The sequence below is a fragment of the Malurus melanocephalus genome, unplaced genomic scaffold (assembly GCF_030028575.1).
Source record: "Malurus melanocephalus ecotype Western Australia unplaced genomic scaffold, MMel_1.1 scaffold_594, whole genome shotgun sequence".
NCBI lineage: Eukaryota > Metazoa > Chordata > Aves > Passeriformes > Maluridae > Malurus > Malurus melanocephalus.
Window position 1 is genome coordinate 125,674 of NW_026623826.1, and position 14,879 is coordinate 140,552.

Sequence of the window (14,879 nt, forward strand, 5' to 3'; positions counted from 1 at the left end):
TTCCCCACCGCGGCCGGGGGAGCGGCGGGACCCCCGCGGCCCCGGGGCGATGCTGACCCGGCCCCTCGCCGCTCTCGCCCGCAGCCGTGGTGGGCGCCGGGCTCGGGGGTTCGGCCGCCGCGTACTTCCTGCAGCAGCACTTCGGGCCGCAGGTGCAGCTGGACGTGTACGAGGCGGCGGGCGTGGGCGGGCGCCTGGCCACCGTCACCGTCAACAAGCAGCAGTATGAGAGCCGGGGAGCCTCCATCCACGCCCTCAGCCTCCACATGCAGGACTTCGTCAAGATCCTGGGTGAGCGTGGGCGTCCCAGCGCTTGCGTGGCCTCCCTCGCCGAGCTGGGGGGCTGGGACACCCCCGGTGCTTGGGGCAGTGGGGAGGGTTTCTGCCGGTCCCCTGGGCGCCCTAGGCATGTGATGATCCCCCTGCTGTCCATGCAGCCCAGCCCTGTATGCCCTGGAAGAGAAAGGGATGGGGTGATCACCACCAGAGGGTCCTGGTGGAATTAGCGTGGGGAGGGTTGTGCACAAACTCCCACCAGTTTGTCCCAGTAGGCAGCAGCAGCTCCATGAGATGCYCCAACATGCTCTGGCTGGGATCCCACATCTCAGGGTCTCTCATTCCTGATGTCCTTCCAAGAGCATCTTTACCCCAATCCCTGCTGGGGTGTGCCCGGTGCTGGCCTTTCCCCAGGGAGGGGGAGCCATGTGGTGCCTGTTTTCCTCAGGCCTCAAGCACCGGCGGGAGGTGGCCGGCAAGAGCGCCATATTCAGTGGGGAGCACTTCGTCCTGGAGGAGACCGACTGGTACCTGCTCAACCTCTTCCGGCTCTGGTGGCACTATGGCATCAGCTTCCTGCGCCTGCAGATGTGGGTGGAGGAGGTGATGGAGAAGTTCATGAGGTAGGAGAGCCCGCGGGGCTGGGGAGGGTTCCCCTGGCACYGGGGCATCACCGGGTGCCCCCTGCTCGTGTCACCTCCAGGATCTACAAGTACCAGGCCCACGGCTACGCCTTCTCCAGCCTGGAGGAGCTGCTGCGCTCGCTGGGCGGCGAGGCCTTCGTGAACATGACCCAGCGCTCGGTGGCCGAGTCCCTGCTGGAGGTGGGTGTCACCCAGCGCTTCGTGGACGATGTCATCGCCGCTGTCCTGCGCTCCAACTACGGCCAGTCTGTGCTGGTGCCCGCCTTCGCAGGTGAAGCCACCTCTCCTTGCTGTGTGACGCTTCTCAGTGTCCCCTCTGTGGCCAGGCTGTGGAGTCACCCTCCTCTTCCTCTCCGCAGGAGCCATGTCACTGGCGGGAGCCCAGGGCAGCACCTGGGCGGTGGAAGGAGGGAATAAACTGGTGTGTTCGGGGCTGCTGAAGYTGACCAAAGCCAATGTCATCCCAGCCAGGGTGACGGGCATCTCCCTGCACAGCTCGGGTGAGCCTGGGCAYGGCTGTGGGGCTGGGTGCATCGGGRTGATGGCAGCGTGGGGATGCTGGGGCTGGAGAGCATCCTGGTCCTGGGGAGGCACTGGGGAAAGGGCTTGGGAATCTCTGTCTCCTCCTTGTCTGATCCACTGGGGACCCTGCAGTACCAACCTCAGCCCTGAGGTCGCCCTYCCTCCCTGTTGAGGTCCCTCAGATCTCCCTGTGGCACAATTCTTGTTGCAGGCTTGTTCCCCCATCCAGCACAGCAGAAGAGTATCTGGGGCCTGGGGTGGGGGCTGTGTTGCCCCAGTCCTCTTTGCCCCCACTAGGCTGGGCTTCTCTGGAATTTTTCTCCCACAGTCTTGATAATCAAGTCTTTCTGCTGCCCTAAGGCATCAGCAACTCATCCATAACCATCAGGTGTTATGGTCCAACACTGGTGCGTACTGGAAAAGCAGGGGATGGAGCTCATCTTGGAGAAAAGGGCCAGGGCAGCTACTCCTGGGGCTCAGGGCTGCTCCTGACTGTCGCCTGTCTCTTTTCAGAGGGGAGAGCCCTGTACCAGGTCCACTACGAGAGCAGTGAAGGCCAGGGCTCGGCTTTCTACGACATGGTGGTGGTGACCACTCCGCTGCATCCCAGCAGGAGCAACTTCACCTTCGAGAACTTCGACCCGCCCATCGCCGACTTCCCCGGAGCCTTCCAGCCCTCCGTCACCTCCGTGGTGCAYGGCTACCTCAACTCCTCCTACTTTGGCTTCCCCGACCCCAAGCTGTTCCCTTTCACCAGCATCCTCACCACCGACACCCCCGACCTCTTCTTCCACGCCATGGACAACATCTGTCCCGTCAACATCTCGGCGGCTTTCCGGCGCAAGCAGCCCCAGGAGGCGGCGGTGTGGCGCGTCCTGTCCCAGCAGCCGCTGGACAAGCACCAGCTGAAAACCCTTTTCAGATCCTACTACTCGGTGCAGGTGACCGAGTGGCAGACGTACCCCCGCTATGATGCCACCAAGGCCCTGCCRCCCATCGTGCTCCACGACAACCTCTTCTACCTCAGCGGCGTGGAGTGGGTGGCCAGCTCCATGGAGATGATAGCCGTGGCAGCCAAAAACGTGGCCCTGCTGGCCTACAACCGCTGGCATCAGGAGCTGGAGAAGATCGACCAGAAGGACTTGATGCACAAGGTGAAGACAGAGCTGTGACGCCCGGCGGGGTGGTGGGCCAGGAGTTTCAGTGTGTGCTAGCCTGGGGAGTATTTATTGCCTTGGGGAGGCCAGGGGGGGCTGGGGGACAAGGGACAGGTTGTGTCCCGGTGACTTGAAGRCCTTCAGGAATACAATTCCTGCCCAGTGTTGCTGTGTTTTTGCCGTGTGCCTCAGTTTCCCTGCTCCACTTGTCCAGGCTCTACCAGAAAGGAGCCCATGCCTTCTGTGAAGAAGGGTCACTGTGTTTGGGAGGGATCTCRGGGGGCATCCAGGGGCGAGGCTGGCTGGCACTGGCAGCAGATGTGTCCCCCCTGAGCTCCCACAGTCTGTCCTGCCAGCCTGGCTTTGCCCCTGGAAAACTCACAGGTAGGGCTGGAGATCSTGTCCCGTGCCTGGAGCCCCTGGTACCCCCAGGCTGGGCTCTCACAGGTCCTGCCAGGTGTTCTGAGTTTCTGGGGGTGTCCAGGATTGTGTTTGGGGGGCAGAAGGGCTCTGCTGGGAGAARCTGGGCAGGGCAGAAGGGCAGTGTCAGACCAGGGCCAGCGATGCRCTTTATTGAGACCGCAGAAGCTGCCCAAACCAGCAGCAGCTTGCCCAACTCCTTGGATTGCCCAGCCTGGCACAGTGGAGCTTGGGGGAGCGCTGGGGAGGACTGGGAAAGATGGGAGGGCTGGGCATTACTGGAGCTGTTGCAGCGAGGCAGCAAACAAAGGGAAATGGGGACTTCGGGATCGGGATCAGGCCTCCTCCTTCCCCAATCCCAATCCCGATCCCAATCCCGATCCTGCCCAGCCAGAGGGACCCYGGGCAGCTGCCTCCCTCTCTCCCCAGCCTGCAGCTGAGCTCCTCCCTGGAGGCTGGGGGCACTGGGTGGCACTGCATGGCTGCTGGGTCCCGTGGGTGGCTCACAGGGGCTGCCTCTGCACTGGTGTCCCCAAAGCAGCTGCTGGGGCTGATGGAGTCTGCAGGGGAATTTTGAGCACCTCCTGCACAGGGTACTGCTCTCACCCTGATGCCCAGCCAGGTGACCTCTCCCAGGGCTGGGCAAGCATGGCAAGCAGGAGCAAGCTGGTTAGATGGCCGTGGGGAGCTGCAGGGGTTAGCTTTGCAGCCTCAGAAGATGCAGGTGCAGCCCACAGCGATGGTCTCCATCACCATCTGGTACTTCTTGTGGCACTTCTTCCTGGCCGAGGGTCGGTGCCCCGCCTCAGACGGCCCTGGGCACAGCAGGCGGCGCACGGGCAGCCGGCTGTAGATGGGAATGCTGGCCATGGTGCGGTCCTCCTGCATGGTGAAGGGGTTGATGCAGCCAGTGCACAGGCAGCGGGCCTCGGGGATGTCTGCTGGGATCCGTGTGGCATCGTGGTTTATCCTGGGGGAGAGGGAAAGCGGGACAAGGCTGGACACATGGTGGGATGGGGGTAGTGGGTGCCCAGGATGAAATGGGGTTCGGGGTCACATCCTGGCACAGTGCCACCGTGCCTGTCCCCAGCTCCCTGCCCGAGCTCACCTGTAGGCCCAGGGGGACAGGCTCCTGCGGTTGGACCTCCAGAGCCTCAGGTTCACCTGGCACTTGGCGTCACCCGGCTCGGAGCCGTTCCTCAGCTGGCGCACCATGTCCTGGATGCTGTGCTCGTACTCTGCCATGCTGCTGTAGGGCTCGTCCGGGGCCCAGGCCAGGGCAGGGGTGGCTGTTGGGGGCCGTGCCAGGCCCCTTCTCCTGCCCTTGGCTGCCTTGCTCTGGTCCTTGGCTTCGGCATCCGGGACCATGGCGAAGGTGAAGATGCACAAGAGAAGCTGAGGAACAAGGATAGTGAGTCGGTGCTCAGGCTGCAGGGCTGGCACGGAAGGGGAGCTCTCCCRCTTGCCAGGGGTCACCAGGTGATGGCAGGACCACGGTGACTTTGGGTGGCACATGCAATGGCCTGCAGGTGAGGCCCGTGGAAGGGCAGTTTGCAGGAACGGTGAGCACACGGTCACAGTGAGCKGATGTGTGGCTGCCCCTACCCTGGCAGTTGAGGTGCCCCTGCCTGTGCTGCCCAAGCTGTGCCCGGTCCCTTCCCTGCCCACCCCAAGCAGCTGCGTGCCAGRAGGGCTCAGGCTGTACCTGGGCTGCCTTTGGTTTAAAAGGAGCCTTACAGAGGTGAGACAGTCAAGAATGGAATCTTTATCCAAACCCTCCTCGCCCTCCCTCTGTGCCCTGAGGACGGTGARAGAGAAAAGATGCTTTTTCCTTCCCTTCTCCCTCCGGCCGTGTGCTGCCACCCGGCAGGCTGCCCAGCAGGGAACAAAGTTGCTTTCTGTAGTCCCTCTCCCTGCTATCYGTGTCCCTGCAGCCCCACACCCTGCCCTGGGGCAGGCACCGCTCGGCCAGGGCTGTTCTCCCGGTCCGTGCCGGGCTGTCCGGCCGGGCTGGCGTGGCTCTGCCAGGCTGCCCCATCCTCRCCGTGCCAGGCGTGGGAGCGATGGCCCTGGCACGCCACAGCAGGCAACTCCAAAACAAACAACCCCCGGTAAACAAGCGTGCAAATAATTCTGTTAGAGGAGGAAAATGAGGAGCAAGCCCTGAGCCACCAGGGAGGCACCTACCAGGTTTGGAGCCCGCTCCATGGCCGCGGAGGGGCTGCCGGCGCTGYCCTGCAGTGTGGCCGGTCCCTGCGAGCCGGGCAGCTAAAAAGGGAAAGCCCCAGCCCCCGGCTGTGCCCCGCCGGAGGTGTGTCCGGTCCCCAAGGTGCCAGGGAGCCTCGGAGCAGACAGGGCAGGGGGCCAGCGTGGTCTGGGACTCGGCCACCCGTCGCCGCCCCGGGCGCTGGCTCCGCTGGTGGTGGCGACTGTGGTCAGTGGCGAGTGCCCCATGGGCCAGGCAGCCCCAGGGGGCTCTTCTGGYAATAACGTGCTTTGGGCTCCGGTGGTGCCACCAGCGTGGTCACAGCCCTGACAGGGCCGGAGGGACGCGGCTGCTGGGCTGGCAGAGCAGGGCTGGGGCTCACAGGAGGMGCAGTGGCTGAGTCCTGCGCTGGCAGYGAGGTGAGCAGGTAACTGGGGCTGRGGGGCCACTGTCACCTGTGTGCCACCACCAGCAGTGGCTCTGCTGTCCCCAGGAGTCCCCAAACTCTTCTGCCCAGCAGTGAGAGGGTGGCACCCATCATTCCCTGCACCCCTGGTCCGTCTGCCCCCAGACCCTTCCCCAACTGCTGCCATGGGGGCACAAGCAGCTGTGCCCTCAGCTGGCCGTGGGTCTGGGCCCGGAGCTGGGGGTGCTGAGGGTGGGTGGGTGCCGCTCTGGCCACCCAGAGCCGAGCATCGGGGTGCAGAGTGCTGCGGGGAGGGAAACTGAGGCACGGGAGTGGATGGCTGTAATGCCCATCCCAGGGACGGGGCACAGGGCCTGGCGCTGCACCCCCTTTTCCTGTGCTGTCGCTGTCCCTGCGGTCAAGTGCCACGCGATGGTGCTGTCCGCCACCCAACCGCTCCAGCGCTCCGTCCTTCCCGTCCGCATCCTTCCTCCTCCCCTCCATCCCTCCGCCTCTCCATCCCTCCATGCATCCCTCCGCCCCTCCATCCGCCCCTCCATCCCTCCTCCATCCCTCCCTGCATCCCTCCGCCCTCTATCCCTCCTCCATCCGCCCCTCCATCTCTCCCTCCAACTCTCCCTGCATCCCTCCGCCCCTTCATCCCTCCTTGCATCCCTCCGCCCTCCATCCCGCCCTCCATCCCTCTCTCCTCCCCTCCAGCCGCAGCCGGGGTGCCCGGCGCTGCTCCCCACGCTCCCGGGCACAGGTTATGCCCCGCTCCTTTGGTGGCAGCACTGGATGTTCCCTCCTCCTCCTCCCGTCTCGCTGTGCATCCCCAGGGATTTGAAGGCCCTTGAGCTTTGTAGGGCAGTGGGAAATTCCCACCTTCTTTCCCCAGTCCGTGAGCTGGGCCTCGGGAAATCCCTGTCAATAGGATAAAAGTCTCTGTACCCCCAAATCCTAATCCTTCTGCCTGCCCTGGGATGCAGCAGGAAACAGTCCGGCTGCTCCCACCCTCCCCAGCCCGTGTTAACATCCCCAGCTCAGCATTTCGAGGGCTTTGCTGTCCYCTTGGCTGAGATCTGAGCACACAGTGTCCCGTTTGTCACCTCAGGAGCTCTGCAAGCACCTTCCTGTGCTTCAGGTGTACGGCAGCACCTGGCCTTTGGCCACCAGCATTTTCTGGGGTGCTGTGGCAGCCCCTGCCTGCACCCAGCAATTTCACCCCATTCTGGGACCCCCAGAAGGGCTGGTGGCAACCCCGGGGCGCCTGCGTGTGCCTGCGTTGTGTCAGCGCTCGGCAATGCTGTTTACACATGAGAGAGGCGCAGAGGCATCTGTGCCGGCAGCCAATTACCCAGTTTTGATCTTTTTTGGTGAAAAGGAAACCAGGCCTTTTCAGACATGGCCAAATTTGATAAGCTGGGGGAGGCGGGGACAGGCACAGGAGGCTTTTCCCCACCGGCCTCGCACAAGGGAAGGGGCTGGGATGGGGAGGCTCTGTCCCCAGGCTGGGACAGGATGGCTGGGGGGCTCTGTGTGCCCTTCCTGGCTGTAGTGCCATCCCTGAGGGAGGAGGGAGCAGAGTGTGTGGGGTTGGAGTGCTGGAAACCCCCAAAGGCTCCCCTGGGAGGGGGTGACCCTGACAGGAGAGAAGAAATGCTCAGATTTTGTGCATGTTCATCCCTGCTGCTGTCACCACATTGTCACACTGCCTTGGGAAACTCGGGAAACAGCTGGAGAGTGGGAACAGGGATCCAGAGGGGGCAGGGGAGGCTGTGAAGGTGGGTTCCACATGGCCTGAGCAAAGCCAGGTGTTTATTTGCCAGGTTRCCCTCACAGAACCCACACCAGCCTTGTGCTGCAGAGGGATTCGGGGCTTGGCAGGAGGGATGCCCTGGGCAGGGATTGTGGGCAGAGCACAAAGCAGGAACTGCAGGTAAGGGATTGGGGAGAAACCAGATCCTAAACCTATGCTGGCAGAAAACAGCTTTGTGCCTTTTCCTACAAACAGGAATGTCCCTGTTGGGGTGGGAGCTGCTGGTGTGGGGTCTGCTGTCCCCTCCACCTGCAGTGGGCAGTGGGCAGTGGGCAGTGGGCAGCTCCACTGTTGGTGCCACTCTGCAGGGCATGGTCACTTCTCCAGGCACCAGGCTATTCCAGAACCCAGCTCCTGATGGGGTTTGTGAGGCCCCAGCACACCTGGGCACACACCCACCCCGGGGCCAGGCAGACGGGTCTGGCGGGAGGCTCYGGCACGGGCACATCCCTATCTCTGCATGAGCAACATTTTCCACTCATCAAAGGGAAGCTTCAGCGAGCTGCCCTGCCCAGAGCCAGCCCTGTGGYGTGTGGGAGGAGGGCCAGGCCCGGGGGCCTCCCATGTCCCCCCAAAAACCCCCCTGGCAGGTAGTGCTGGCCCAGCCAGAGCACGGAGCTCACATCCTTATTTGCACAACAGCTCCAGAGACGCCCCAGCCAAAAAGGCTTATTTTAAGCTTGCTGGAAAAAGAACATTGTTTGGTGGGAATTAAAACTCCCCGTTCTCAAAAAAGGGAAAAACAAAAAGTGCTTAATTCTGCCGGCTCCTGCCATTGCATAAACACAGAGACACAGCACGGCTGGACRGGGCCGCCAGGAATTTATTGCTGGCATCGGGTGGGATGGGTGCTCTCCCCACAGCAGCTGCTGTAGGACAAAGACCCATCCTTTTCTGTGCCCTCATTGTCTCAGAAGACCTCAGCCTGGCAGGACGGGCTTTCCCGAGGGAGGGAAGGGGCATCACAGTGCTGCAGCGCCGGRGTGCTGCGGGCAGGAGGGGTGACCACACTGGCAGCGCGATGTCTCGCTGGCCCGGGCTCTGCATCACTGCACAATATTATTTATACAGCTCTAATCCAGCCGTCCCCGGGCGGGGAGCTGGGTGATGCTGTAAATCACGCCCTTTGGATCCCAGGCGGGAGATAACAGCCAGATTTGGGCGGCGGGAGGCAGAGCTGAGCGGGGCTGGGGAGCGCGGAGCCAGCAGCACCCCGAGCCCCCGGACAGGAGGCTCCGGGGGGACCGGAGGCGTCGGGCGGGCGGGGGAAGATGCGCGTCCGGCACATCCTGAGCAGCCCCTCCGGCACATCCATCACCCGGCCCGCGTTTACAGCACGTCGCTGCTTACACGATCCAGACGCGCAGGTTCCTCCTGTGTCGCGCTCCTCTCCTGGCTTTTGTTTTCCTTTGCCTCCTGTTGCTGGAGACAGAGCACCTGATGGAAAAAGCCTGCTCTGCCGCTCTCCGGGCTGGGAACAGCCGCTTCCTTCCTTCCCAGCCCGGCACAGCGCCCGCTGCGGGGCCGGTGGCTGTCCCGGTGCCTCCCTGTCCCGGTGTCCCGTGTTTGCTCCCCGATGGTGGAACTGGGGCAGGGCTGGAGGGGCTGATGTGAGGGCATCGCACGGACAGATCCCGGTCCCAGTAAGCCCCTCTGGGTGCTCTGTGAAGGCAGTCTCAGCTCCTCAGAGGACAGAGCTGGAAGGCTGAAGGGAGCACTGAGGCATTAGCTGGCCATGGATCCCATCATCCTGCCTGTCCCCATGCCCTGGTCCCTCCGTGACTCCTGTGCTTGCCCTCTGACCTTTTCCAGCCCTCTGGGCTCCTTGCCTTAGCCTGTGCACAGTATGGATTGGCAATGCTGGCTTCCCAATAACTCAGTTCTCCTTCCCCTGCAGCAGCAATCACACACCAGCCCCTGAGTGCTTTGGAGAGGGATGGCTTCACTTTTACAAAAGTGAGACAGTCCTGCCAGAGTGCCCTCGGCATCCCAGCTCCTGGCTGTGGGAAGGGCTGGTGTTTTAGCCCTGTGTGGGGTATATGGGGCACCCTGGAGCCATCCCCACTGCCTTCCCTGCGACGCCGAGGGCTGGGGGATGCTCTCAGGCAGCAGTGCCCTCTGGGTCTGTGAGGAGAAAGCCTTTCATTTTAAGGGCTTTGGTGGCTTTTGCTGGTGGGCAGGAGTCCAAGTTCYCGGTTTCCCAGGGCAAGGCCAAGGGTGGAGGTAAATGGAAAGCTTGGCAGCAACACTGATGTCTGTCYTGGAGGGTTGTGCTCAAGCCAAGCTTCTCTCTGTGTCCCTGGGCAAGGGATCACAGGCAGGGACCCCCAAACTCCTGGGCAGTCATCACCAGAGGGGAACTGGTGGTTTGAAGGCAGAGCAGACAATCTCCTGCCCTGSTCCCCATTCCCTGCTCCCTGCTGCAGTCCAGGGAGGGAAGGGATTCACAGGGCAGCCCAGGCYAGTGCTGAAGGTCACCTCCAGAGCTGCTCCAGTGGAGCTTGTCCATCATTCCTGCCCTGCAAGGGGGTGAGGGAGGCAGGGGTTGTAATAATACAYGGGCTGAGAAATGCCCTCCAGCAGGCCCTTCTGATGGCAAGCAGCAGAGGGAAAGGCTGGGAATTTGGTGTGTCTGTGATGTTTCCTTATCACTTCCTAGGCTCTTGGGAAGGTGGGAGCAGCCCTTTCCATCACTGACCCATGGCATCACCCCATGTGCAGCCAGTGGCTTTCTCCCCACCTGCCTGGGACAGGGCTGTCACCGCCACTTGACCCATGCCCTTTAACACAGCCAGAGAGGCTGGAGGTCAGCGGGAGGTGGCAAAAAAAGTCACTTTTGTGGAGATACTGAAACTGAATCTGTGGTGAGGAGGGATGGCTGGGCAGCATCTTARCGAAGGAGTAACAAAAACAAACCCGCGCCAAGGAATCCTGCTTTGCCCCAAATGTTTTTCTTATGGAGTTGTAAYAAGACAAGAGCTGTAAAGATAGTAACCTCCTAAACATTACCTTATTAAGGCTTCTCAGAAACCACAGGGCACGACCCCTCTGGGTCATGGAACAAGAGCGCAGCATCCAGCGAACAAACACAGGCTAACGTTACATTTTTCACTTCGTTTAGGGAACCTGGTTTCTAATTATAGTGTTTGTTTAATGGCAGCCCTCGGTTGTGCCTCGCTCAAAGCCAGCCCSCCGAGAGCAGAGGGAGAGGGGACAGAAGGGGCTGGGAGATCTCCCTGCTGGCTCCCAGGGATGGGGATGAGTTTGGGCATGGGGTGCYGGGCACAGCGAGGGGTTTGGGGATTGGAGGTGGTGAGGGAGGGTCTGTGCCCATGGAGAGCCCCAGCGTGTCCTGGGGACAGCCCACAGGTGTCATCCCAGCTCAGTGCCGTGCACCAAGGCTGTCTGCAGCCGGGGAAGGGCATGTCCTGCTGTGCTCTGTGCAATCCCAGTCCACTGAGCCTGGGCTCATCGCAGTGCCCCAGTGACCACGGACAGACCTGCTGGGAGCTGGCTGCTCCTGGGCCCTGGCAAAACCAGGGCTTGTCCTGCCCGGGGCCGCTGGCTCTCTGTGTGTGCAGCAATTGAAACATGGATTGGGGTTTTTCCCAAGCAGCCCCTGGGAAGTGCTTCCTATTCCTGACCAGGTACCTGCCCCTTACAGGACAGCAGATGCCTCTCCCCTCTGGATCTGGGCAGATCCAGGCTCTGCTGCTCCCCTCCCTGCWCTCCTGSCAGGTGCTGGGYRGTTTTCTGGTGCTTTGTCYAGCACAGGCGGGTTCCCTGCCTCTCCTTTTCTCYGGGATGAGGGATATTCCCGGGACACACATGGAGATGTCCAGCTCTGCTGCAGTGGCTCTGGTGCCGAGGTGGTGCCAGGGRGAGTTGGAGTGATTCCAAAGCCTGCACTGTACAAAGCCTGCCATGGTGGCAGAGAGGCTCTGGCCCTGCCTTTGGGGCTGTCCCAGCAGGCTCAGGGGTCTGGAGATGGCAGAAGCCCTCTGTGGGATGTGTTACTGGTGCAAGTCCTGCCCTGCCACACTCTTGTCCACATTTGTCCCCACCACTGTGCCCGTGCATGGCTCAGGATCAGGCTCCTTCCCACAAGCCAGGAAGCACGACACCCCAGAATGTCATCCCAGAATGTCACCCCAGAATGACAGCCCAGAATGACACCACAGAATGACAGCCCAGAATGACAGCCCAAAATGTCACCCCAGAATGTCACCCCAGAATGACACCCCAGAACGCAGCTCTCTGCTCCTCTCAGCACCTTGCAAAGCCACAGGAGCAGCTGGTGGTGTCTTGCTGGCCCTCCCTTGGTTATTTCATGCTGCAGAGGCCATTCCTGCTGCTCCAGAGCTGTGCTCCATGCTGGATTCACTGCCCAGGGGCCCAGGCAGAGCAGCRGTGTCCGGAGCAGGGATGAGCTCCTTCCTCACCACGCCAGGGCTGATGGAGCAGGAGGATGGAGGTGCCAGGAGTTTTCTGTCCCAGCTGCACCCTGGCTGCTCATTGTGTGCCCCAGTGCCGGCTGGAGGCCCCACATGGATGGACTCACGGTCCACAGTGGTCAGGAGGGGCTAGGCTGGTGACAGAACTCCCACACAGGCTCTCTGTGCCACCAGAACCCAAGAAAGGGCCACGTACACCCAGCCCCATGGTCCCGGCCTCGCCACCGCCATCCCACGGGGGTCCCAGCCGTGGGGACACGCAGGGATCCCACCCTGTACCCATGGCAGGGCCATCACAACGCCTTTTTTCCCAGACCAGATGGAGCTTTTCAAAGCGTCACGGGACACCTCCAGCCAGGCCGGCGAGCATCTCCGCTCCCTGGGCGGGATGGACGCCAGCACCGGCCCTGTCCCCGCGGCCATCCAGCCCCACCGGAGCGCATCCCCCCCGTGCACCATCCCGGGAGGAAGTGAGTTATTCCAAACAACTTTCTCCGGCCGGGCCGGCCCGGGTTCCCAGGCGAGCTGCTGGCAGCCCTGGCCGCTCTCCTCCCCCTCGCTTCCCCCAACCCTCCTTCCCTCGCTCCCCCTCTCCGCCTTAATGACTTCCACATGGGCCTCTGGCAGCCCGAGCCAAGCCTCCCAGCATTGTCTGAAATCTCCAAATTTAGAAGAAATATGAAAATTGTCAAGCGGCCCTTCCTTAGGGGGTAAAAGCAACAGTGGGCCGCGCGGCGGCGGTGGCGGCAGGGCCCACGTGATGGCCCCCCAGCCAATGGATCCCCACGGCGCCCCTGACAGCGCTGCCCGCTGCGGCCTGGCCTCCCCCGACAGCTCATATAAGGTAAAAAGAAAAAGGTTTTTCCAGCTTCTGAGGAGCCTGCGAGGAGTTTTGAGCCCAGGGCTCCCATGCCGGGCGCTTCAAAAGGGCCCCGGCCTGCGGCGGCGGGTGGCAGTGGCCGGGTTGTGACGTGCCCAGAGGAGGTGGCGGGCACGTGGCCGTGTCCCCACGGTGGCCCAGGGCAGGTGTGGGGTCACAGGTAGGTGGCTGCGGATGGAGGGAGCGGGAGGGGGCACGGGTGGGTGTGTGGGGCAGTGGGGATGGGGGAGGTTGTGGCACCATAACTCACCCAGTATCCCCCTCCGCCAGCCCATCTCGGGATGGCTCTGGAGAGCTGGGCAGCACTCTGGGAGGGCACAGGAGCACAGCCAGGAGCAGRGAAATGTGGGCATTGAGCTGGCCAGGGGTGGCCAGGAGTGTTCAGGAGTGGCCAGGAATGGCCAGGAGTGGCCGAAGCCTCCTCAAGGTCAGGGCATCCCCGGCAAAGGGGTTCCCCAAAATCTGTCCCTACAGCTCCATCCTGGGGCTGGGCTTGGTGGGGCTCGCCCAGCTTTCAGATATGGGGAATGGACCTTCCTGGGGCTGGRGAGGAATTGCTTTCTGCTCTGTGGATGTGTAGGATGGGAAAGCCGGGAAGGCAAAGGTGAGCCTGGATGGGTGGGCAAATGGACCCCATTCTTGGCTTTTCTGGCCACCTGTACTGCTGCCACTTTTGGGGCAAAAGGAGCTGGGGAGGGAACGGGGCCGGGGCTCGGTGCCTGAGGCTCACAGGGTGTTGGAGCCACCGTACCCAGCACACTCACACCGACTGGAGCATCTCGCTGCCCACGGCTGTGGGGATGCTGGGGCCAGCCCAGCCTGTCCCTGCCTCACTCTGTCCCTGCCTCGCTCTGTCCCTGCCTCACTCTGTCCCCCAGGGCTCTGTTCTGTCCCTGCCTCGCTCTGTCCCTGCCTCACTTTGTCCCTGCCTTGCTCTGTCGCTCAGGGCTCTGTCCCTGCTGGTGTTATCCCAGCCCTGGCGCTTCCCCAGCCCCATTGCTCTCCGAGGGAATGGTGGCTGCATCCTCAAAGCCCCGGAGCTGCCGAGGTGGCTGCAGAGTGGGTGATCCTGCGGGGGCTGAGCCCTGTCCTGGCCACAGGGGAGGGCAGCAGGTGATGGCCAGCAGGGCTGATGGCCTCGCAAAGGATCCCCAGGTGGTTCCTCCTCCCTCAGTGCTGCCTTTGTGGGGTTTATGGGGCTCTGGGCTGTCCCTCTGCTCCTAAAGCTCTGGCAGTGGCTGTCCCCTCCATGTGGGTCACCTGGGGACAATGTGCCCGGTGGCTGCAAGGTGCCATGTGCCCCTGCCTCCTTCCCCTGCAGGGACAATCACCTCCGCAGGGACAGCGGGTACAGCCAGGGCACGATGCCACCCCTGAGGGTACAGGTTCTCTATGGGCTCTGTGTCCCTCTGCAATGGGACAGTGACACYGAGCAGGGCACTGCAGCCTCTCAGGACAGCTGTGACCATCACGGTCCCAATCTGTCCCCATTCTGCTGTTCCTCAGGAGCTCCCCGCTGCTTCTCCTGGGGAAGTGGCATCACCCTGGCACTGGGACACTGCACACGGGCTTGGGGAGCCGCTGGTGGGACRTGACCTGTRTCCCCATGCCAYGGGCAGTGTCCYCARCACAGGGCTATCCTGCCTGTGCCCAGCCTGGCTCCCCAGACCCCGTGCACCATCTCCAAAGGACAGTGGAGCTGCCTCCCCACCACCAGCCGGTGGGAGAGAAGTCAACTTTGGACAAACTCAGGCAGACACCTCGGCCAAAGATTTCCCAAGCAGTTATCAGCAGGAATTTGGGAAAGGCAGKGTCTAGACAGGCTGCAGCTCTGGGTGGCTGCTGGATAGCGTGGCATTTCCCTCCACACTTGTTGAGAGACGGTCTGCAGATGATTAAGAGCCCTTTTTTCCCTCTTGGTCTCTTTTCTGTCCAAGAGCCACCCTTGTCCCCGATCAGGCTTTTCCGAGGTTTGTTCTGGGATAACCCTGGGGTTGAGCCTCTGCTCACCCTGTTACCCTGCTCCTCTCCTGGGGCTGTGCGGGAAGAGCCAGCAGATCATCCCAGGGTGGCTCCGGGAGAGCAGCGCTGGGGT

At 62.4% G+C, this 14,879-nt stretch overlaps 2 protein-coding genes across 2 annotated transcripts; one reads left to right on the forward strand and one right to left on the reverse strand.

The window, feature by feature from the left end:
* The first annotated feature begins 84 nt into the window (after positions 1–84).
* On the forward strand, positions 85–2,774 carry PCYOX1L (prenylcysteine oxidase 1 like). The gene is made up of 5 exons (XM_057382970.1): positions 85–291; positions 725–899; positions 980–1,191; positions 1,280–1,420; positions 1,956–2,774. Exons 1-5 carry the CDS (start codon positions 267–269, stop codon positions 2,612–2,614), a joined length of 1,212 nt encoding a protein of 403 aa, XP_057238953.1. The 5' UTR covers positions 85–266; the 3' UTR covers positions 2,615–2,774.
* A 387-nt stretch (positions 2,775–3,161) lies between these two features.
* IL17B (interleukin 17B) lies at positions 3,162–5,512 on the reverse strand. Its single transcript, XM_057382964.1, has 3 exons — positions 5,207–5,512; positions 4,128–4,414; positions 3,162–3,989 (listed from the first exon to the last, which is right to left on the reverse strand). The coding sequence occupies exons 1-3, from the start codon at positions 5,225–5,227 to the stop codon at positions 3,731–3,733; spliced, it is 567 nt and encodes a 188-aa protein (XP_057238947.1). The 5' UTR covers positions 5,228–5,512; the 3' UTR covers positions 3,162–3,730.
* Positions 5,513–14,879: the final 9,367 nt, after the last annotated feature.

Excerpts from the sequence above, each read along its gene's own strand:
- IL17B (XM_057382964.1), bottom strand. The coding sequence starts at position 5,227 with ATGGAGCGGGCTCCAAACCTG. Across the intron at positions 4,415-5,206 it reads TGGAGCGGGCTCCAAACCTG|CTTCTCTTGTGCATCTTCAC; the intron begins GTAGGTGCCTCC and ends CTTGTTCCTCAG. Across the intron at positions 3,990-4,127 it reads CTGTCCCCCTGGGCCTACAG|GATAAACCACGATGCCACAC; the intron begins GTGAGCTCGGGC and ends CCTCTCCCCCAG.